The sequence below is a fragment of the Tasmannia lanceolata genome, unplaced genomic scaffold (assembly GCF_043159265.1).
Source record: "Tasmannia lanceolata isolate RefF3 unplaced genomic scaffold, GAP_Taslan_0.1 ptg000002l, whole genome shotgun sequence".
NCBI classification, from domain to species: domain Eukaryota; kingdom Viridiplantae; phylum Streptophyta; class Magnoliopsida; order Canellales; family Winteraceae; genus Tasmannia; species Tasmannia lanceolata.
The window spans coordinates 39,761,210-39,786,165 of record NW_027518679.1 but is presented as its reverse complement, the minus strand read 5'-3'; the positions used below and the strand labels follow the sequence as shown (position 1 = coordinate 39,786,165).

Below are 24,956 nucleotides of genomic sequence, written 5' to 3'. Positions count from 1 at the left end.
AAGGGATTATGGTCACTCAAATGGGGTAGGAGAAGTACCCTTGGAGAGTGCAGCAAATCCAAAGATGGTGCTCAAGTTTAAAGGCATGGGTTTTCAGCTACAAAGAAGGGGTTATTAGTACCTAAGGGGGGCTTCTCAACGGCAACAGAAGGGACCTATGGATGGTATTAGAGAAGGGATTATGGGCCCTCAAATGGGGTAGGAGAAGTACCCTTGGAGGGTGCAGCAAATCCAAAGATGGTGCTCAAGTTGAAAGGCATGGGTTTTCAGTTACAAAGAAGGGGTTATTAGTACCTAAGGGGGGCTTCTCAAGGGCAACCGAGGGGAGCTATGGATGGTATTAGAGAAGGGATTATGGGTCCTCAAATGGGGTAGAAGAAGTACCCTCGGAGGGTCCATCAAATCCAGAAGAAGGACCTGAAGTTCAAAGGCATGGGTTTTCAGCTACAAAAAAGGGGTTATTAGTACCTAAGGGAGGCTTCTCAAGGGCAACAGTGGGGAGCTATGCATGGTATTAGAGAAGGGATTATGGGCCCTCAAATGGGGTAGAAGAAGTACCCTCGGAGGGTCAATCAAATCCAGAAGAAGGTCCTGAAGTTCAAAGGCATGGGTTTTCAGCTACAAAGAAGGGGTTATTAGTACCTAAGGGGGGCTTCTCAAGGCCAATAGAGGGGACCTATGGATGGTATTAGAGAAGGGATTATGGGCCCTCAAATGGGGTAGAAGAAGTACCCTCGGAGGGTCCATCAAATCCAGAAGAAGGTCCTGAAGTTCAAAGGCATGGGTTTTCAGCTACAAAGAAGGGGTTATTAGTACCTAAGGGGGGCTTCTGAAGGGCAATAGAGGGGACCTATGGATGGTATTAGAGAAGGGATTATGGGCCCTCAAATGGGGTAGGAGAGGTACCATCGGAGGGTCCACCAAATCCAGAAGAAGGTCCTCAAGGTGAAAGGCATGGGTTTTCAGCTACAAAGAAGGGGTTATTAGTACCTAAGGGGGGCTTCTCAAGGCCAACAAAGGGAACCTATGGATGGTATTAGAGAAGGGATTATGGGCACTCAAATGGGGTAGGAGAAGTACCCTTGGAGGGTGCAGCAAATCCGAAGATGGTGCTCAAGTTGAAAGGCATGGGTTTTCAGCTACAAAGAAGGGGTTATTAGTACTTAAGGGGGGCTTCTCAACGGCAACAGAGGGGACCTATGGATGGTATTAGAGAAGGGATTATGGGCCCTCAAATGGGGTAGGAGAAGTACCCTTGGAGGGTGCAGCAAATCCAAAGATGGTGCTCAAGTTGAAAGGCATGGGTTTTCAGTTACAAAGAAGGGGTTATTAGTACCTAAGGGGGGCTTCTCAAGGGCAACCGAGGGGAGCTATGGATGGTATTAGAGAAGGGATTATGGGCCCTCAAATGGGGTAGAAGAAGTACCCTCGGAGGGTCCATCAAATCCAGAAGAAGGACCTGAAGTTCAAAGGCATGGGTTTTCAGCTACAAAAAGGGGTTATTAGTACCTAAGGGAGGCTTCTCAAGGGCAACAGTGGGGAGCTATGCATGGTATTAGAGAAGGGATTATGGGCCCTCAAATGGGGTAGAAGAAGTACCCTCGGAGGGTCCATCAAATCCAGAAGAAGGTCCTGAAGTTCAAAGGCATGGGTTTTCAGCTACAAAGAAGGGGTTATTAGTACCTAAGGGGGGCTTCTCAAGGCCAATAGAGGGGACCTATGGATGGTATTAGAGAAGGGATTATGGGCCCTCAAATGGGGTAGAAGAAGTACCCTCGGAGGGTCCATCGAATCCAGAAGAAGGTCCTGAAGTTCAAAGGCATGGGTTTTCAGCTACAAAGAAGGGGTTATTAGTACCTAAGGGGGGCTTCTGAAGGGCAATAGAGGGGACCTATGGATGGTATTAGAGAAGGGATTATGGGCCCTCAAATGGGGTAGGAGAAGTACCCTCGGAGGGTCTATCAAATCCAGAAGAAGGTCCTCAAGGTGAAAGGCATGGGTTTTCAGCTACAAAGAAGGGGTTATTAGTACCTAAGGGGGGCTTCTCAAGGCCAACAAAGGGGACCTATGGATGGTATTAGAGAAGGGATTATGGGCACTCAAATGGGGTAGGAGAAGTACCCTTGGAGGGTGCAGCAAATCCGAAGATGGTGCTCAAGTTGAAAGGCATGGGTTTTCAGCTACAAAGAAGGGGTTATTAGTACTTAAGGGGGGCTTCTCAACGGCAACAGAGGGGACTTATGGATGGTATTAGAGAAGGGATTATGGGCCCTCAAATGGGGTAGGAGAAGTACCCTTGGAGGGTGCAGCAAATCCAAAGATGGTGCTCAAGTTGAAAGGCATGGGTTTTCAGTTACAAAGAAGGGGTTATTAGTACCTAAGGGGGGCTTCTCAAGGGCAACCGAGGGGAGCTATGGATGGTATTAGAGAAGGGATTATGGGCCCTCAAATGGGGTAGAAGAAGTACCCTCGGAGGGTCCATCAAATCCAGAAGAAGGACCTGAAGTTCAAAGGCATGGGTTTTCAGCTACAAAAAAGGGGTTATTAGTACCTAAGGGAGGCTTCTCAAGGGCAACAGTGGGGAGCTATGCATGGTATTAGAGAAGGGATTATGGGCCCTCAAATGGGGTAGAAGAAGTACCCTCGGAGGGTCAATCAAATCCAGAAGAAGGTCCTGAAGTTCAAAGGCATGGGTTTTCAGCTACAAAGAAGGGGTTATTAGTACCTAAGGGGGGCTTCTCAAGGCCAATAGAGGGGACCTATGGATGGTATTAGAGAAGGGATTATGGGCCCTCAAATGGGGTAGAAGAAGTACCCTCGGAGGGTCCATCAAATCCAGAAGAAGGTCCTGAAGTTCAAAGGCATGGGTTTTCAGCTACAAAGAAGGGGTTATTAGTACCTAAGGGGGGCTTCTGAAGGGCAATAGAGGGGACCTATGGATGGTATTAGAGAAGGGATTATGGGCCCTCAAATGGGGTAGGAGAAGTACCCTCGGAGGGTCCATCAAATCCAGAAGAAGGTCCTCAAGGTGAAAGGCATGGGTTTTCAGCTACAAAGAAGGGGTTATTAGTACCTAAGGGGGGCTTCTTAAGGCCAACAAAGGGGACCTATGGATGGTATTAGAGAAGGGATTATGGGCACTCAAATGGGGTAGGAGAAGTACCCTTGGAGGGTGCAGCAAATCCAAAGATGGTGCTCAAGTTGAAAGGCATAGGTTTTCAGCTACAAAGAAGGGGTTATTAGTACCTAAGGGGGGCTTCTCAACGGCAACAGAGGGGACCTATGGATGGTATTAGAGAAGGGATTATGGGCCCTCAAATGGGGTACGAGAAGTACCCTTGGAGGGTGCAGCAAATCCAAAGATGGTGCTCAAGTTGAAAGGCATGGGTTTTCAGTTACAAAGAAGGGGTTATTAGTACCTAAGGGGGGCTTCTCAAGGGCAACCGAGGGGAGCTACGCATGGTATTAGAGAAGGGATTATGGGCACTCAAATGGGTAGAAGAAGTACCCTTGGAGGGTCCATCAAATCCAGAAGATAGTCCTGAAGTTGAAAGTCATGGGTTTTCAGCTACAAAAAAGGGGTTATTAGTACGTAAGGGGGGCTTCTCAAGGGCAATAGAGGGGAGCTATGCATGGTATTAGAGAAGGGATTATGGGCCCTCAAATGGGGTAGAAGAAGTACCCTCGGAGGGTCCATCAAATCCAGAAGAAGGTCCTGAAGTTCAAAGGCATGGGTTTTCAGCTACAAAGAAGGGGTTAGTAGTACCTAAGGGGGGCTTCTCAAGGGCAATAGAGGGGACCTATGGATGGTATTAGAGAAGGGATTATGCGCCCTCAAATGGGGTAGAAGAAGTACCCTTGGAGGGTCCATCAAATCCAGAAGATGGTCCTGAAGTTCAAAGTCATGGGTTTTCAGCTACAAAGAAGGGGTTATTAGTACCTAAGGGGAGCTTCTCAAGGGCAACCGAGGGGAGCTATGCATGGTATTAGAGAAGGGATTATGGGCCCTCAAATGGGGTAGAAGAAGTACCGTTGGAGGGTCAATGAAAGTCATGGGTTTTCAGCTACAAAAAAGTGGTTATTAGTACGTAAGGGGGGCTTCTCAAGGGCAATAGAGGGGTCCTATGGATGGTATTAGAGAAGGGATTATGGGCACTCAAATGGGGTAGGAGAAGTACCCTCAGAGGGTCCATCAAATCCAGAAGAAGGTCCTCAAGGTGAAAGGCATGGGTTTTCAGCTACAAAGAATGGGTTATTAGTACCTAAGGGGGGCTTCTCAAGGGCAACCGAGGGGAACTATCCATGGTATTAGAGAAGGGATTATGGGCACTCAAATGGGGTAGAAGAAGTACCCTTGGAGGGTCCATCAAATCCAGAAGAAAGTCCTGAAGTTGAAAGTCATGGGTTTTCAGCTACAAAAAAGGGGTTATTAGTACCTAGAAGAAGTCGCCATAGAGGGGCCATCAACTGCCTAACATGGTCCCCAAGTTCACAGAAAAGGGTTTCCAGCTACTAGTACCAAAAGAGGGTTTTCAAGGCCAATATAGGGGAGCTTTACATGGTTTTCAAGAAGGTGATTTTGAAATCCCATTTCTCCACTCCACAAATTGTAAAATTAAAAGCCTAGCATTAACATATGTAAATGAAACAAAATCGCATTTCTCCATTCCACAAATTAACGTCAAAAATTAAACCCTAGCATCAACAAATACCGTAGCATGCAACTCTATTTTACTCTGTAGGTGGATACGCATGTATGAAATGAAATCCCATCTCTCCATTTCACAAATTAATGTACAAAATAAAACCCTACAATAAATAAACAGCAGAACGTTTCTCCATTTCACAAATTAATGTAAAACATAAAACCCTAGCAGCAACAAACAACATTTAAAAGCATTTACAACTATTTTACTCTGTAGGAGGAAATGCAGTAACTGACATGTATATGAACTGAAAAAAATCAAAAACATATAGCATGAAAAAGGATTCCCCCCCCCCCCTTTTGCATCTCTCTCAACCTGATTTTCCTCTTCAAAAATAAATAAAAATGAGATTGAATAAAGGAAGGAAAGGAAACGACGTACCAGGTAGGGTTTCCTTCAAATGCGAGGTTTGATACGTACTTCACCTTGGTCGAGATCGCCGGAGTGATTGCCGTAGAGATCGCCGGAGGGAGGAGAGGACGAAATAAATTTAACAGAGACGAGAGGAGAGAAGAGGAAAGAGAGAGGAGGGAAAACGTAAATGTTTTTTATTTTATTTTTTCTAAGTCATTTCACTGTTTCTGCCAGAGGGGCATTCTCGTCATTCGAAATTTCGAAATCCAAATTTTGACCCCCTTCTGTCATTTCCAACAAACCCTTGACCCCTCTGATATTATGCCTTTTATTTGGCTCCCTTATGTCTAATTTCCTTTTACATTAAATGGCTCACATAGTCCTCACATCTATGGGGAATCAATCCAGGGCGTTTTAAAATTTTGGTTTTACTACAATCCAGCTTGGAAAATTTGGGAAATGAGGATCTCAATCAAATTTAGTAGATCAAAAATTTCTTTGTACAAGATCATTAAGAAAGAGTGGATATCAAGACGTTACTCTCAACTTATAAGGTTGCAGGACCCGATACCTACAATCTAAGTGGCTAGGATTGTAAAATCGTGGATTTGACAAGCTAAAACCTGGATTTTATAAGTTAAGACCTGGATATTGTAGTACATTTTCAAAGATTTTATAAGCTAAAACCCGAAAATCTAAACTACAGAATTTGTCTTAGAAAATCTAGTTTTAAGCTTCTAAAATCCAGGATTTTACAATGCTGGATCGTGTATTCAAGAATTTATAAGTTCTAAATTGAAGATCTTCATCCTCATACAATCTCCAAAAATCATCCGAAGGGCATGTTTTCATATATAAAAAAGGGCAATTATAAATTCGCACCCTTTTTTTGGATAATTCGCGCCCCTTAACGTGAAAAAACGTTCTGGCGTTCAAGTCTGGCGCATGAATTCACTTTAAATGGGTGCGAATTATCCTACAGGGGGTGCGCTTCAGTGGACGCAAATCACCTCTACAACTATTCTCTTTTTATTCATCAAGAAGTTCTATGACTGTTATTCCGTGTAACATTAATGCTTTCCTCCCTAAAACCCGACAAATTTTCCATCCCTTCCCTTCTCAAAAACTGTGCTTCCCTGTTTGATCTGAATCTCGGAAAGAAGATCCATGGCTCGATCATTCAAATGGGTCTTCAATCCGATTCTCACATAGCAAGTGCTTTGATAAACATGTACTTTAAAACAGGTTCAATTGGTGATGCCACCCAGGTGTTTGTGAAAATGTCTGAGAATGAGTGTTCATTAAAAGATGTCACTCTTTGGAATTCCATGATTGATGGCTATTTTCGCTATGATTATAAAGCTGAGGGCCTTTTGTCGTTTCGTCGGATGCAAATTTTAGGCGTCAGACCAGACGAGTACTCTCTTAGTATAATTCTTGGGATTTGTAGGGATTATTTAGTTGTAGAGCATGGGAAGCAAGTTCATGGTTTTGTTGTTAGGAATGCTTTGGATCATGACCCTTACTTGGGTACTGCATTGATAGGTATGTATTCGAAATGTAGGAGGCCTTTTGATGCCCGCAAAGTGTTTGACAAATTGGTTGAGAGAAACAGCTTTGCTTGGAATGCTATGATTGGGGGGTATTGTCAAAATGAGCTGTGGGAGGAAAGCTTGGAACTGTTCAAATGCATGAAGAATGACTGTTGTGAAGTTGGGTCTTCAACGTTTTCGAGTGTTTTAACAGCTTGTTCGTATGGAGAGGCTCTAATTTTTGGGAAGGTGGTTCATTGCAATGTAATAAAGATGGGCTTTGTGGATGATCCTTATGTTTGTACTTCTCTATTGGCAATGTATGGAAAGTGTATGGTAGTTGAAGATGCATACAAACTGTTTGATAGTGTGTCTAGTGGAGGAATTGAGTTATGGAATGCTATGATTTCAGCTTATGTTGGAAATGATTACGTTGAAGAAGCCTTTGAGATTTATAATCGTATGAGATTAAGTGGATTAAGACCTGATTCTTTCACAATTTCAAATATTTTATCTGCATGTAGTATTACTGGTTTATTTGATTTTGGGAGGAGTGTTCACGGGGAATTGGTGAAATGTCCGGCAGCCTCGACTAACATGGCTGTGCAGAGTGCCCTGCTTACAATGTATGCTAAATATGGAAGAATTGAGGAAGCTAATTCAGTTTTTAATACAATTAAGGAAAGAGATTTGGTTGCCTGGGGCTCCATGATCATGGGACTTTGCCAAAAGAGGAAAATTGAGGAGGCTTTGGATTTGTTCAAAGCAATGGAGCTCGAAGGACTGAAACCAGATTCCGAAATTGCGGCAAGTGTGATCAATGCCTTTGCAAGTTTAGAAAATGTGCAATTGGGTTGTCAAATCCATGGACTTGTTATCAAGAATGGCACAGGATCAGATGTGTTTGTAGGTTGCGCTTTGATAGATATGTACGCAAAATGCGGCTTGCCTGAGTTGGCAAGAGGCGTGTTTTCCGGTATGTCGCATAAGAATTTGGTAGCATGGAATTCATTAATCTCCAGCTACTGTCGGAGTGGTCAATCCGACATGACCATTACTCTTTTCGCTCAAATTCTTGAACATGGTTTGATTCCTGACTCTGTTTCCATAACAAGTGTTCTAGTTGCAATCTCCTCGTTAGCGGCATTGCTAAAGGGAAAGATGATACATGGTTTCCTGATGAGACATAAGGTTCAATCTGATTTTCATGTAGAGAATGCACTAATCCATATGTATATCAAATGTGGCTGCTTAAAATATGCACGCTGCATTTTTCAAAGGATGTCGCAGAGAAATGTTGTGGCTTGGAATTCGATAATTGCTGGGTACGGATCTCATGGAGATTGCCTAGAAGCAATCAAACTGTTCGAAGAAATGCAAAGATCGGGGTTAATGCCCGATGAAGTCACATTCCTTGCCTTGATCTCATCTTGCACTCATTCAGGGTTTCTGGTAGAGGGTGTTGGTTTTTTCCATTCTATGAGCAGAGACTATGGCATTGTACCACAAATGGAGCACTATGCAAATATGGTAGACCTCTGGGGGCGTGCCGGGTGCCTTAATGAAGCTTACGACTTCATCCAAAGCATGCCAATCGAACCTGACGAGAGTGTTTGGTTGTGCTTGCTATGTGCTTGTAGAGCTCAAAACCGGATAGAGCTCGGAGAAATAGCTGCTGGCCGGCTACTAAAGCTAGAGCCAGAGAGAAGTAGCAATTATGTTCACTTGTTAAATCTTTATGGGGAAGGTGAACTGTGGGACAAGGTAGCAAAATTGAGGGCTTTGATGAAAGAAAGGGGATTAAAAAAGAGCCCCGGATGCAGTTGGATTGAGGTGAAAGATAGGGTTGATGTGTTCTTCTCAGGGGATTCATCATCGCCACGAACAGTAGAAATCCATGCTACATTGAACTGTCTAAAAAATAACATGGAAAAGGAAGAAAGCTCTCTTGAAGCTGTTCCCATGTGAGGCCCCAAGAGAGTTTTTAATTGAGAGAAGTTCTATGAGGGGGAGGGTGGGAGCTTGGGAGCTTTACCTGGGACATTAGGCTTAGGCGGAACCTTAAATACTGTGAGAAGGTTAGTTTGTCTTCCTTGCTTGGTCTTATTTCCTCATTTTATTGTTCTTCTACCATACCTGACTGTAGAGTGAAGACATCGTGTGTTCAAGGTGCTTTTTCTTATCGAACTTTTTTCTACAGGTTAAACTCGAAGGTTAGGAAGGATCCTGCAGTGCAAGAGTTTAGAAATCCATTGCCCCGTCAAGTGTTGTGGTTTTTGCTTGGACGTTGATGAAGAATAAGATTAACACATGTGAACATCTCAAAAGGAGAAAATTTCAGATCGTGAGCCCGTGCATGCTTTGCAAGGAGAATGAGGATACTTTAGATCACTTACTAATCCTGTGGCCCTTCTCGTATAGACTTTGCAGAATACTATTAAAGGCTTTGGACTATCATGGGTGTTTCAAGGATCTATTAAGAAAGTTGTCATATTCGGCCTTTGGGCAAAATGTGGCAGACTTAGTGGAAATTACTACCGTTTGCTCTAATTTGGGATATAAGGAAGGAGAGAAATAATAAATTTTTTAAAGAGAAATGTGGCAGACTTAGTGAATCCTAGTTTCGGACCCTAATAATTGAAGGTGATTAAGCTATTGTCTTGAACTGGGCCACTAAAAAAACTAGAGGCCCATGGAAGTTAGCAGATATTATTGCTGAAATTAGGGACCTTCCTCCAAAATTTGGTCCTCAATTTCAGCCTGCAAATGAAAGAGAGGACTAGTTTGCAAAAGAAGGGGTGGATGATGAGTAAGATGAGACAGTTAATGTAAGTGTAAAGGGGGGGCGGCGGGGGCGACAATAAATACAACGGATCTCTGTATTTGGGTTTCCAACATAGAACATCCCTGGGTCAGTATCATCATTATAGATAGTGGGTCAAGGTAATTGTGGGACTCTGGGCTTAGCTTTTACATCATCTGCTGATTGCTTTAATAAAAAGTTTCAAGACTAATTAAAGATTAATCAAAACATCCAAATTGGAATTTTTTCAGTTCTGCATAACTAAACCCTAGGAAAATTTGACACAATTCCACTATAGGACTACAGGACTAGTTTCCCAAGCCATGTACCTTGATCCAGCAAGCGTAGTTTCTTCACTTCATAGTTCATCCTTCTGCTGACATGCCACTATTTCCTGCTCCATACTAGACTTTTCTTTATTCCCATCACCAAACTTCGGTCAATCAGATCAAGCCAGAATCCATGCAGCTACTAAACTAACTTCAGAAAGGATAACTACAGAGCTCCTATTTACTTCCCAACCTAACCTCACATTTCTGATTCAAGTCCGAAATGTCTTTCTCGGTTATTATTTGTTCAACTGGGTAACAGCTCATTCCATGTTTTCAGGTTTTGGTGGGCCCAACTAACCCACTATCCTGGTGTGGGGTTCTGGATGTGAATTTCTGGATATGGATACAGTTGCTTCTGCTCTTGGACGCTGGAAAGGAATTAGGGGCTAGAACCTTCTTTTCTTGAATATCATACAAACTTTGTTCGAATTGCTTGCTATTCCACCGATAATTAACCTTAGGTCCCATGTTACGAGTGGGGGGGCGGCTTCTGATATCTCCTTTCACCATGTTAGAAGGTCGGCTAATTCAGAAGCTGATAGGTTAGCTGTGGAAGGTATAGCTAGAGAGCACCCAGGGCTATTTGATTTCCTTCTTGAGGGCAATCTGCTATCAAGTCCCTTTGTAATTTCTCTCTTCGTGTATCGACCACCTCGGTCACAAGATGTCTCAATAAAAATTCTCTCATTCAGAAAAAAAAAAAAAAAAAAAAAACAACCACACATGGTTTCATACTTTTATTAAATGAGAGATCCATCTGGCATAAGATAATGGACTATAAAAATGATAAGTTTAGCTTTCCTTGGGAAAACCCTAAACTGAGCTTGATGAATCAAGGGCTTAAGCTCATTTGATCAAGGGCCACCCCTAGTGGACAGAGGTGGCCCTCGATACTATGTCCTCTCATGAAGAACATTAGATATCAAGTTCTGGGTTAACACACAAAGGAAACAACTGATATGGGAGGTTTCGGGGGATGCTTCAAAAGGGTTCTATGCTACAATAGACAAATTCAAGAGAAATAAGTTATATTCCAATATGGAAGGAAACAATCAGGCACCCACAAGAAAAAATGTAAACACCAATGAACCATGTTGGATTGTTCAAATTCTCAGTGTCTAAGTTTTGCAAAATGCCATGAAACTAAAACATGAAAGCTAATAGATTCAGTGGCCATATTCCCCAGTGGGAAAAAAGAAGAGCAGTCAACTGCATTGTTCTAGAGATTCCAGTTTGTGAATTCCTTCTTATCACCCCTGTTTCTAGTAGTTGTGCGGACAAAATTCATGCCTCTTTCGCATGTTTCTCAAACTGCTTCTTCAGCCAATCGAATGGCTGCATAACAAATTACAAAAGAATTAATCAAAATGGAGAAGATGATAAAAGAGGATAACATATTAAGACATGCACAGGAGTAGTTATATAGCCCTGCCAGTGGAGAAATTGTACAAATCGAGTCAACTCAAGGAATTCGAAAAGACGAAGGTACCTATTCATTTCAAGCTTTCATGGTCCTGAACATGTCCAAAACACCAAACTTTATTCCACATCAGAATATAAATCATCCATTATGTACCATATGCTAAAGCAGAACCAGCCTTTGGGATGCAGATTATAGGTTCAATAAGTGGCATATTTGCCCATTAGGATTTCTAGGATTTTTATTTCCATGTTATTAGTTTCTAGGATTTTATTTCCATGTTTTTAATTTTTAGGAATTTTATTTTCAATGTTATTTAGAGTTCGGGAAGTTATTTATTTAAATTATTTTCCATGGAATTTTATTTCAATTGCTTCTATATAAGCCTCATGTATTAGGGTTTACAAGTTTGGATGATTAATTGATTGGAATACATATTTTCTCCCCTCTAATCCTTCTCTTCTTCTATTTGTAGTTCTCTTCTTTTTCTATCTTCTCTTCTTCCATAACTTCTTCTTCCATAACTTCTTCTTCTTCTTCACCTATTCTTCTTTTATTCTTCTCATTCTCTTCTCTTCTTCTTCTCTTTCGCCTCTTTCATCTATTTTTCTTCCCGATCCTACATCAAATTTGGTAACAGAGCCTTGGATCCAGGTTTTCCAGCAAATTCTTCCTGCAATCAAAGCTAAAACCCGCAATGGTGGGAGCCTCATGCACTAGGCGGCCCTTTTTAATCAGAGCTAAAACCCAAGTCTTTCAGAGACATGCTAGTCACAGATCCATTCTTTGATGGAGTTTTTGAAGAGGTGCAAACATACCAACGGTCCGATTTTGTATTACATGATGGGTTTCTCTTCAAGGGGAATAAGATCTGTGTTCCTGATTGTAGTTGGAGGCTGAAGATAGTCCAAGAGCTGCATTATAAAGGCCACTTTAGGCATGACAAGACATTCGCATTGATTGCAGGGAATTATTATTGGCCGAAGATGAAGAAAGATATTTGGAAGTTCGTCGACAGATTCCACATTTGCCGGGTGGCAAAAGGGGTGTCTACTAATGCGAGCCTCTACACTCCACTGCCTGTTCTTGAGGGCCCCTGTACGGATATTACCATGGATTTCGTATTGGGATTGCCATGGACCAAGAGGGCTTGTGTCTCAATCTATGTCGTCGTCGACAGGTTCACCAAAATGGCCCATTTCATTGCATGAAAAAAGACGATGGACGCTTCCAATATTGCCAGTTTGTTCTTCATAGAAATTACGAAGCTACATGGAGTTCTGATGATCATTACTTCTGACAAGGATCCTAAGTTTGTGGGTCACTTTTGGAGGAGTGTGTGGAGAATGATGGGGACAAAGCTCAACTTTAGTAGTGCATATAATCCACAAACTGACGGGTAGACAAAAGTAGTGAATAGGAGTTTGGGAAACCTGCTAAGGAGCCTGGCGGGATCCTTACCCAAACAGTGGGAGATCAAGTGCTAGCGCAAGCAGAGTTTGCATTCAACAGGTCAAGGAACCGGTCCACAGGATTGAGCCCTTTTGAGGTGCTTTACAGTTACAACCCATGGGACACATTAGATCTTGCACCTCTACCACAGGTGGGTCGAGCAAATCATAAGGCCAATGACATGGTAACCAACCTAGAGGAGTTGCATGAACAGGTGCGGGGAAAAATGGAGGAGACGAGCCAGAAGTATAAAGCACAGGCCAACCAACACAAGTGCAGGGGCATCTACGAGCCTGGTGACTATGTAAGTGCCGTCTTAACCAAGGATCGGCTTCCACCAGGAGAGCATGGCAAGCTGATTCCAAGGAAAATCGGCCCCCTCAAAGTGATCGAAAGGATCAACGACAATGCTTATAGCCTGCGACTACCCAATTACATTCGGACTCATGACATATTCAATGTGAAGCACTTGGCACCGTATGTCGGCGATAGCTCATCAGATGATGCAAATCGGAGGATGGATTTTTCCGAACCCGGGGAGGATGATGGGACCCATACCATTCGCGATGGCATGGAGAGGATGTGGGCCCACCCCAAAGTGCTAAGAAGCAAGCTTGGGCGCAGAGTCAGGCAACCTTGAGACTTTGCATTTCCAAGCCTACCAATGGAGACAGATTTATTTCCATGTTCTTGCATATCAATTAAGGCAGATTTATTTCGATTCTCCTGCATATCAATCGGGACAGATTTTTTTCTATTCTTGCATGCCAATTAGGATAGAATCATTTCTATTTTGTGCATGGCCAAATAAGGAACATACCATTCCAGGCATGGCTAATTAGGACCGTTTAATATTGAGTTTACTTTTATATAGGTTGCCTTTAATGTGGAAGCATCCATTATAGACGTTTTCCTTTTTTCTTGTATGAGATTCCCTTTTTAGAATCCCTCCTAATCTTATTTAAAGGAGTGGAAGAGACATATAAGGCACTTCTGTTTTGATTATCAATTAATCAATTAAGAGATGACATCCACTCGTGGAGTTTTCTTCTTTTTCTCTCTATTTTGCTATCGTAAGACTATGATTACCTATTCTTGTGATTTATTTTCGCTTTTTCGCCGAATCGGATTACAATACAAATGGTAGTGAGAAAGAAAATGAAGTGCAAAATTGCACCAGAATTGCTACCTCTGCCTAAAAAGTGGTTGAAATTCAATTTCGATGGTAATTCCAAAGGAAACCCCAGATGGGCGGATGGGCTGGTATTGGTGGCATTATTCGGGATTCAAATAGAAGACTGTTTTTATTGTTTTCTAGTTCTGTACGAATATGCGACTCACACACGGAGGAAGCAAAAGCTCTCCTATGGGGACTAAGATGGTATGCAAATACATGACTTTGACTATGATTATAGGAAACTAGATGTCATAGCCCGAGCAAGTAACAAGTTAATGAGACCTTCATATTATTGCAGAGATTAGGGATCTCATTTGTGCCATTGGACCTAAACTCCACCACCAGTGAAGCTCAGCTAACACTAGAGCAGATAATTGGCAAAAGATGGGGCTGAAAAGGAGGACGTGGAGGTGCTGGTTAGTCAAGCGAGGTTCAATAAGCGTCTTTTAGGAAGGAGCCTAAGTGCCCGTCTTAGAATTTTTAAATACACACCATCTTCAGCATATCATAGTGTTCTTGTAGGTACGAGGATAACAATCCTTGGATAATGTGTTGATTCTTGCCGATTGAATCGGAACAAAATAAACACTAAAAACCCTGAATATTGAAATATTATAGCTGACCTGATATTTCAATATCCTCTATCTACCCCTCCTTCACCTCTATACTTCCTTACCTCCCCCAACTGCAGCAAATCTGTACAGCCCTCAACACTCCACCTCTCTCCTTGTAAAGCTCTTTGTATCCACCTCCTTGGCCCTCACCCTTAGATAGCAATAGCTTATCCAGGGATTGCTATCTGCATGCCAAACAGCCCCAATAGCAGAAAGTTCAGTCCTTCTGTGGCAGGAGGGACATGAAATGGGACCAACCCCCTTGGCAAGAGGTGGCCCTCAGTACAATACCCTGTCATGAAGAACATGGATGATAAATTCTTGGTTACACAATTTTCTGCTACTATATACAGTCAAGTAATCAGTGATTTTCCAATCTGGAAGAAAACAATCAGGCACCCACAAGCGGATGAGTAAACATCAATGAACCATATTGGTTTGCTCAAATTCCGTGTTCAAATTCTTGCAGAATACCATGAAACTAGATTCAATAATCATTGTACCCACTGGGTAAAAAGAAAAGCAACCAACTGCATTATGCAATAAATTCTGGTTTGTGAGATTCTTCTCATCACCCCTGTTTCTAGTTGTTGTGCAGACAAAATTCATGCCTCTTCAAGGGGTTCTGAGACTGCTTCCTCCAGCCAATCGAATGGCTACAAACCAAATTACAAAACAAGAAATTTCTAAAATTCATATGAAAAAATGCAGAAGATAGTAAAGAAAATAAAATGTCAGGACATGCACAGGGCTAGTTATATAGTTCTGCAAGAGGAAGAATTATGCAAATCTGAATCATCTCAAGAAATGTAAACAGATGAAGGAATCTATTTGAGGTTGATTTTTATTTTCCTTACTGTGCTTTAATTTTAATATTAGTCCTAATACAGGAAACAGATGAAGAACCATAACTATTTTTTCTCTTCCATATGAAATGCTCAAATATCCACGAAGAGGAAAAATATAAAAGGTAGCTCAGTTATCAACAAGAAACCTGATTTCATGAACAATTGCAAGCCAAAACTGAATATACAGTAACTATTCATTTCATAATCCTATCTCATGAACAATTGCAAACCAAAACTGAATATACAGTAACTATTCATTTCATAATTCTTGCAGAATTTAATTCATACTTGAAATCAGCTTGTGTGAAATAGCAAGCTTTATGACTTAATAGGATGCCTTGCTACTTACCAAGAAAAGGCAAGCCTTACCAAAAGCTTTATGTTCTCAAGATGGCTGAGACAAAAGGGTTTTTTTTTCCTTTTTTTTTTTTTTGCAACGTCAGTACCTAATGTCATCTTCTGGGTAAACTACTGAGCTATCCCAAGCTTTGTAAAATCATTCCCTTTATACCATCTGCTAAAACAGAACCAGCCTTTGTGACTGTCACAGATGGCAGAGCACAAGTTTTGTTCCACCTCGGTACCTAATGCCATCTTACAGTAAAATTGCAAGCTTTATCACATGCTTTCATAGTCCTAGAGAAAGCAAATAATCAACTAATCAATAAGGTTGTCTCACACCCATCCCAAGTCAATAATCAACTAAACAATAAGGTTGTCTCACACCCATCCCAATAACTAATGAATCCAAGATTCGGAAATTCTCAGAAAGAACAATTCGTGGATTCGCCAAAATATTTTAATCAAATATCAAATTTTATTTTTTACAAAATCAGAAAAAGTAATATATTAAATTTTTTAACAGGTTACGAAAATATAATGTTTTATTTTCATTTAAGACACTATTAATATGTGTAAAACTCAAAACATGTGGTAACTGTAAAGATGTGTTAGTAGTATTTAGGGAAAAAAACATATAAAAGAGATCTAAAAGTGTCTTAAAACATATAAAAAACATATAAAAGAGAATCTAAAGTATTGGAATCCGAGACGTGTCCGACACGGATTCTTTGCCCACTTGGGAGAATCCATGTAACATGGGCAGAAAGGCATTTCATGGCTTACTGTTACATGAGAGAGCAGCCACATAGGCTGTCTTTTCCGAAGATTTTCTCTTGTTCAGTTAAATCATCTGAGGTCGCTGTTCTCTCATGTAACAGCCGGACTCTAAATGCCTTTCTGCTAAAGTCCATAGTAAATTTCTTTTTACACACTAAAAAAGATAATTTGAACCAAGTTCGTTCCGGTACGCAGTATGTGAACGGGTACGGGGTAAGATGGTAGCTTGGTATGGGGTTCTCAGAGGGTAGGCAACGTCGGTTCGCTATTCCAGCTCGTGGGTTGATTTGGAGCACAAATCTGGGTCGCTCTAGACTCTCTATATAATTTCAATTTTTTTTACAAGAATATCATGCTATAGTCTATACTTCGTACTATTAATAAACAAAAAACAAAAGCCTCGTGTATGCCGTTCATTTATATTTTTCCAATCCAATCTGTAATATTTAAAATCTGAAGATCTCTAAATATTACTAAATTAAGTACCAACATATCAGAAAATAAATACCAGTTCTGAAATGAAAACTTGAACAAACTAATAAACTATTGTTCAACTCTCTTTTCCTAGTCCACCGAAGTGTTCCCTCTCTATATACATCTCTCTCTTTCTAGTGGGTCGCCCGGGTCGCCATTTTCGGAGATCCGGGTCGCAAACGGCTCACGTTTCGGGTCGGTGACCTCGGATCGTGGGTCAGAGGGTGAGAGGGGGACCCAGTAACATTGATTTGAACCAACCTTGTTCCATTTTTATCTAAAAGGACCTTCAATTTATGATGATGACCAACCTACTATATTAATCGTAATCATAGTATTTCCCTCTAAATTTTGAATAGGAATCCCATCACCAATAGTGTCTAACATTACACTGTAGATTCAGACTTTAGCTTAAATTGTTCACATCACACACCACACGGTTACCTTGCGTTAGAATTAATTACATGCAGATATGCTTGAATGACCGTCCAATTCTTTTCAATATAAGCATGCTTACATGAGTGTAAATCCTTTCTCCACCCCTTTTGTTTCTCCCTAACAGAAAGCATGAAAATGAAGAGAGTGCAAATATCGAGAAATTATAGGTAAACACGCATGTAGATTGGTGGTACGGCACTACGGCAGAAGTACTGCTCTTGATATTTGATCCTCCGGCAGCACCTTACAAACTGTGATGTTGTTGGATCAAATATCTAGGGTGGTACCGCCAGTACCGATCTACATGCACATTCACCATATAAGCTCTCTGAAATATCAGTTTCCTTTAAGAATTAAAATATAAAGACAATTGCTAGCCAATTTTTTATCCTTTCAGTGCTCTCTTAAAATTCTTTCATTCATTCTAACTACTTAACAAACGAACTTTAGTAAAATCTCAAAAATATCACCGTCCTTTAATAATCAAATTATAAGGACAATTTCCAGCCATTTTTTTTATCCTTTCGGTGCTCTCTTAAAATTCTTTCTTTCATTCTATCCAGTTAATTGAAGCTCTAACAAATGAGCTTGAGTAAAAGAGAAATGGTAGAAGTAACCAAAACAAGGGATGAAAATACCATTGTCTTTTTTTGTTTCCTTGTGCTTATATGTAAGTTTCAATTGACAGGATTAACATGTTGAATGGAATGGGTGATATTGGAAAAGGAGGTACGAGTCTAAACTTCTTTGCTCTTTATATGTGGATGGAGTATCGATTTCTTTGTTTTTTTAGTATTATCTGAAGTATTAGAGATATTTATATGGTGCCAGAGCGTACGCAGACGTCGAAAGTTCCCGCCTTGATATTCGATCAAACAGTAGCCTCTTAAAAAAAGTGGGCTGCCATTGGATCATTTTCAAGGGCGGTACTATCTGCATGGCACTTCATGCAAGGATACCATATAAAAACTCAAATAATAAAACTTTTAATCAAATGTACATCAATGCTAATTCTATGAATATTAGGCCTCTTTGGATACGCTGTGCATCAGTCTCTATATATTGATAAGATTATTTTAATTTAATATCTTTTGTAAATAATAACATTAATTAGGTGTTCATGATGAACGAAATATCATCCATGCCTTCTAAAAATCTTCTATTTCAAATTTCTAATTTTGTCTACAGTTGAATCTCTAATAATTAATGCTCTACAAACAATAGAAGGCAACCCATCTAATGAGATTTCTGAAAGAGGGCTTGCCCACAAAATTCACTTTTACAATCATCAATAAAAGGCAATTACCTTAACCCAGCCTAACCCAAGGTAGCATTGTCTCAATGTGAATCCGACCCTTTCTGAACGTTGGATTTGGAAGGGTCAACCTTAACCCAACCTGCTTCTAAATCTCCCAATCCTAATCCAACCCATCTAACCTGATTTTTGAAATCGAGGCGAGTTTGTTTCGAATTTGCCTATGGCAAAAACTAAAAAAAAAAAAACAAACAAATAACTTTAAGATTTTAAAAATTACATTAAAAAAATTAGGTGGACGTAGTTGGATTGAGTTGCCCAAGATCTTAGTGATAACCCAATCGGTTTGTCTTTTCCCAACCCTAACCCAACCCAAGCCAAAATCGGGTTGAACCTTTCGGATTCGGGTTTGGGTTTCGCACCCCTAGTGACGCTTGAGCCACGGCTAATTCAAGACTGGAAATCCGAAACTCGACCGAACCACAACAAGCTTCCATCTATCTGCACACTGTTTTCTAAGCTTCTCACATGGGCTATAGTTGTCAAATAAACAACCACAGTTAAGCGTTTAAAATTATTCAGTAGCTCTTAAGTAAGCATCTTTGGAATCCAGTTTCCTATTTGCAAATAAGCTTATTTTAATCTAATCTTATTTGCTGATGGGATTTTGAGGCTTCTTAGGAAAGCATTAACTATATCATTTCAAAGCCTGTTGTAACCATTTTATGCAAATAATCATATATAACTTCATACCCATTTCAATGCAAGATTATATACAAATAATTATTAGAGATATCCAAAGAGACCCATAAACTTTTTCCTAATTTCAATTTCTACTACATATTCATAACACCCATCTTATCCGATCATCGATCCTGATCACCCATTTAGTGGACCCTAACATTAGGTTGCAGGTGTTAGATCTTGATCCAATGATTATGATTTCCTAAGAAAACAATTCCTAGCCATTGGATAATCCAATATGGCCCACACTAGGTAGATAGCCTATACAATATATCTCCTCACATAAGTGAAACAATTTGATTGGGTATATTGTGCTTAAACTCCTAGAATCCTGAATTTACCGGTCTGTAAGCTGGTAGTGAGAAGCCCATGCGATGCACCGGGTGTTAAACATTAAATTAAGAAGCGAATCCTATTATATTCCCAGACATGCCTTTACCAGAATGCCTTCGGGTTCGGGTTTAAGTTAAGGAGCATACCGTTTCTTCGAATTTATTTTTCATTTCTTCAATCTAGCTTCTAAACTAGTGCGCCTTAACTTTATCGAACGCCGCCGCTAGTGCCCTTACGAATAAAGAGTAACAAAAACATGTACTAAAATGGTTCCAAAAGAAAAAATGAACTGTGCAAGCCTACTGTCAATTTGGATTTGAGTTGTACAGTACCAAAAAGATAAAGATTGAGAGAAGCTTGGGATTTGAAGGGGCAGAAGATTATATGAAATAGGAAAATGATTTTTAAAAGGAAGCCAAAGAGCCCAAAATTGTAGTATGGGCATCCAAACAACCTAAACCAAGAACAAAGACATAAAAAGAAACTAATTGTGCACAAAGCTGCAATCTGGATGTGCCAAAAGTAATCTATAATGAGAAAGCCGAATGAAAAACTGGCATCGACCAAGATATCTTCCTCATCTTCCAAACAAAAAAGAAAAGAAACAATTGGTTAGCAACAATCTATTACCTGATATAGAGAAAACCCAATTACTGCCATTTAAAGGTCAGAGCAATAAATAATAAATGAATGGCTTGCCCATGATAACTCTAAGTAGAGACTTTCTAATTAAGATACCTAGATCCCTAAAAAATCTCTATTTTCAGAAATCCGATTAAGTTTCTTTGTGAAAACAAATTAAAATCATGGAAGGTTCCAAAGGTCTCTATCTTTTCTTTGCACACGACTGCTACAAAACAGATCCCTAATTAAATCATTCCCTAAAACTTCTCCTCCCCAAAAGATGGCAACCTGTGAAGCACGGGTGCTTCAAAATGCCTAAAGTACCCGTATCGGTGCGTATCCGACACGGGTGCGCTCGGGTGCGTCCCGGGTGCGCACCCGGTTTAAAAAAAAAAAATTCTAATTTTACGGTCGGGTGCGGGTCGGGTGCGGTTGGGGTGCGCACCCCGACGCACCCGACACGTTTTTAAGTGGTTTTTTAAAAAAAAAACAAAAACAAGGCTGTCAATAGCAATTTGGGGGGGGGGGGGGTGGTTTAAGTTTTATAAAAGGGTTTTATTAAAACCCAAAACCCAACCGACTCTCTCCCTCACCGTCTCTGCAACTCTCTCTCCCGTCTCTCTCTCGTCTGCAACTCTCTCTCTCTCTCTCTCTCTCTCTCTCTCTGCAACTCTCCGTGAGAGATCTCTCTCGGCCCGGGCTTCTCTCTCTCTCTCTCTCTCTCTCTCTCGGTTTCTCCTCTCTCTCCCTGCAACTACTACCGCCGCCTCCGCCTCCGCCTCCGCCACCGTCGGTCGTCGGAGCCCTAACCTAATCCTACAAAGGTACTCTCTCTCTCTCTACTTCTCTCCTCTTTTTTTTTATTATTATCTCTACTCTCATTCTCTCTCTCTTTTATTTTTATTTGTGATTTGCATTATTTTATTTGTGATTTGCCCTAAAAAATAGCCTAAAGTCCTAACCGATTGTGAGTCACATAAAAATCAATTTGGAGCTCACAATCGGTTGGCATAATCTTAAAATGGAATGTGATTTTGAAGCCCTAAACTGATTTTCAGTTTGGAGGTCATAATTGGGAATTTGGGATTTAGGGCTTTGGGGCCTAAAGCCCTAAATCCCAAATTTCCAATTGTGAGCTTTCAGGCCATGTTAATTTGAGATTGTGACATTCAATTGGGAGCCCTTTAGGGCTCAATTAGGGAGGTTAGGTCATTAGGGCTTTAGCCTTTAGCCCTTTACCCTTTAGGGCTTTAGCCTTTAGCCCTTTACCCTTTAGGGCCATATTAATTTAAGATTGTGAGTTGTGACAATCGATTGGGAGCCCAAAACTGATTTTAGGAGTAAAAAATTATGTTTAATTTTGACCTCTAAAATCTGTTTTGGGCTCAATTAGAGGGGTTAGGTCGTTAGGGCTTTAGCCTTTACCCTTTAGGGCCATGTTAATTTAAGATTGTGACAATCGATTGGGAGCCCAAAATTGATTTTGGGAGTCAAAAATTATGTTTAATTTTGACCCCCAAAATCCGTTTTGGGCTCAATTAGAGGCCTTTACCCTTTAGGGCCATGTTAATTTAAGATTGTGACAATCGATTGGGAGCCCAAAACTGATTTTATGAGTCAAAAATTATGTTTAATTTTGACTCCCAAAACTAAATTTGTGTTTGTTCTTTTAATAGAATGTCTTCATCCGGGGCTAGTAGCGCCTCCCAAGCCACAAATGCACCACCTTCTACTTTTACTGATGAAGACCTCTCGAAGCCCTTATGGAGGTATGCCACTAGATTTGATAAAGATCCTAAGGGTGGAGGGAATGTGAGATGGGAATGTAATTTTTGTCATAAGAGTTGGAATAGCTCCTACACAAGGGTTAGAGCGCACTTGTTGAAGGTATCAGGACAAGGAATCGGAACGTGTCCTAAGGTGAAAGCAAATGACCTACTCGGAATGCAAAGGTTGGAGGAAGAATGCAAGGAGGCTATGAAGCAAAATGCTCCCAAGAGAGTGCCATTGCCGCCATCATCAAGTAGTGGATCATTGAGTTGCCCAAGTAGTATGTTTGTCCCTCCAAGTTTTGATCTAAAGAGGAGGAAGACAAGTGGTCCAAGTGGAAGTATGAGTGCTATTGAAAAGGCATTTAACATGGCGGCCCGCGATCAAGTACATGGAGAGATTGCTCGGATGTTTTACTCCGGTGGCTTGCCATTTCACCTAGCAAGGAACCCACACTATGCGAGTTCATACTCTTGTGCGGCCAACAATCAAATTTTCGGTTATTTGCCTCCGGGGTACAACTTGCTAAGAACGACTCTACTACAAAAAGAGAAGGCAAATGTTGATAGGTTATTGCAACCCCTTAGAGAGACATGGAAGGATAAAGGGGTGAGCATTGTTAGTGATGGATGGAGTGACTCACAAAGGCGGCCTCTCATTAACTTTATGGCGGTAACCGAGGGTAGGCCTATGTTTCTCAAGGCGGTAGATTGTTCGGGGGAGACAAAGGACAAAAATTTCATTGCCAACTTGTTGAAGGAGGTAATTATGGAAGTTGGGCATGAAAATGTTGTCCAAGTAATTACCGACAACGCCGCAAATTGCAAGGCGGCCGGGCAACTTATTGAGGCACAGTTTCCTTCCATCTTTTGGACCACATGTGTGGTGCACACCCTCAACTTTGCTTTGAAGAACATATGTGCGGCGAAGAATGTGGAAGCAAATCAAGTTACATATGACGAATACAGTTGGATAACGGATGTTTCGGGAGATGCTAGCATCATTAAGAATTTCATAATGAATCATTCCATGAGACTAGCCATATTCAACGAGTTCAACACTTTGAAGTTGCTTGCCGTGGCGGAGACTCGATTTGCGAGTGTTATTGTTATGCTTAAGAGATTGAAACTCTTAAAGCAAGGTCTTCAAGCAATGGTTATTAGCGACAAATGGACTTGTTATAGGGAGGATGACATGGGAAAATCGAGGTTTGTAAAAGAGAAGGTGTTAGATGACGTATGGTGGGATTCTATCGACTACATACTCGCATTTACATCCCCCATCTATGACATGCTTAGAGACTGTGACACGGATACGCCTTGCCTTCACTTGGTTTATGATTTGTGGGATACCATGATAGAGAAAGTAAGGGCGGCAATATATAGGAAGGAAGGAAAGAGGAAAAAAGAGGAGTCCAAATTTTTTGACGTGGTGCACGAGATTCTTGTTGCTCGTTGGAACAAGAGCAACACTCTACTTCATTGCTTGGCTCATTCATTGAATCCAAGGTTATGTGACTTTAAATTTATTTGGATTATTAGTTATTTATGTTTATTTCCAAGTTCTAATTTTTGACTTGAAATTTGAAGCTAAATTAGTTTTTTCTTTCTTAAAGGTATTATAGTGAGCAATGGCTTAGTGAAGATTCAAGTTAGGTGCCTCCACATAAGGATGCATAAATTTATACTGAGAGGATGAAGTGCTTCAAGAGGTACTTCACCAATTCCTCGGACCGCACAAGAGCTAATGTGGAGTTCGCGCAATTCTCCATGAAGTCCGGATTATTCAATGATGTTGATTCCATCAATGAACGGTTCACTATCAAGCCTCATGAGTGGTGGGCCATCCATGGTACATGTGCCCCTATGCTTCAAAGCATAGCTTTGAAGATTCTTATGCAACCTTCATCGTCATCTTGTGCCGAGAGGAATTTGAGCACTTACTCTTTTGTGCATTCTCTCAAGAGGAACAAGATGACTCCACAACGAGCTGAAGATTTGGTTTTCGTTCATAGCAATCTTCAGCTTCTCTCAAGACAAACTCCACAATATAAGTAAGGAGAGACAAAGATGTGGGACATAGGTGGAGATACATTTGATTCCTTCGAGGATGTAGGGGTACTTGAAGTTGCTAGTCTTTCTTTGGATGAGCCGGAGTTGGAGTCCATTGTTTTTACCGACGACGTAGAGGACGATGTTGGCGATATTGGAGCTGAAGCCTGAAGCGACTGACTTCTAGGATTGATGATGCATTGATGCTTTATGTTATTTTGGTGCTTTATGTTATTTTGGTGTTTTAATGATGAACTTAATCACGTATGAAATGAAGAGTAATATTAGAATTTTTCATTTTGGTGAATGGTGATGTTATTGTTATTTGATTGCTTTCCTATTTTCTTTTAAAAATTTAATAAAAATTATTATTATATTCAACGCACCCGAACGCACCCGCACCCAAGTTTTTTGGAAAATCACGTACCCGCGTACCCGTGTCGTGTCGCACCCGTGCTTCATAGATGGCAACATATAAATTCTAAAAATAAAGAATTCCTATATAATCTCTCTATTTATACTTTTCAAAACAAAATGGAAAGCATCCCTTTTATGATTGTCGATAAAACCATCTTATAAAGTAGCACTAATAAGTTTCTTGCTTATCACCTCCTCTTAAAGCTCTTTTAATAGAAAGTTTCTAAACCATTCATTTTGTGGGCCCCAACGTAGATAGGCAGTTCTCCAAAAGACTTCTCTATACGATAGATGCGGATGCTCCTAAAACTTTTGTTCTACCAAAATTGTAGCCGCAAGAGGAGAGTGGATGGTGAAGAGGCATAGAGGAATGGGGAAATAAGGATATGGGAGGAAGCTTTGATGGAATAAGAAACGATTTATATGGAAAATAAATAAAAGGGATCCTTGATTGGACAATATTAATGGAAGGCAAATTAACACGAATCCATCA

At 40.7% G+C, this 24,956-nt stretch overlaps 2 protein-coding genes across 2 annotated transcripts; both read left to right on the top strand.

Annotated features, from left to right (window-relative positions):
• The first annotated feature begins 5,859 nt into the window (after nucleotides 1-5,859).
• Nucleotides 5,860-9,443, top strand: LOC143884735 (pentatricopeptide repeat-containing protein At2g40720-like). Its single transcript, XM_077388488.1, has 2 exons — nucleotides 5,860-8,670; nucleotides 8,793-9,443. The coding sequence occupies exon 1, from the start codon at nucleotides 6,134-6,136 to the stop codon at nucleotides 8,558-8,560; it is 2,427 nt and encodes an 808-aa protein (XP_077244603.1). The 5' UTR covers nucleotides 5,860-6,133; the 3' UTR covers nucleotides 8,561-8,670; nucleotides 8,793-9,443.
• A 12,459-nt stretch (nucleotides 9,444-21,902) lies between these two features.
• On the top strand, nucleotides 21,903-23,650 carry LOC143891571 (uncharacterized). The gene is made up of 2 exons (XM_077396069.1): nucleotides 21,903-23,503; nucleotides 23,611-23,650. The coding sequence occupies exons 1-2, from the start codon at nucleotides 21,903-21,905 to the stop codon at nucleotides 23,648-23,650; spliced, it is 1,641 nt and encodes a 546-aa protein (XP_077252184.1).
• Nucleotides 23,651-24,956: the final 1,306 nt, after the last annotated feature.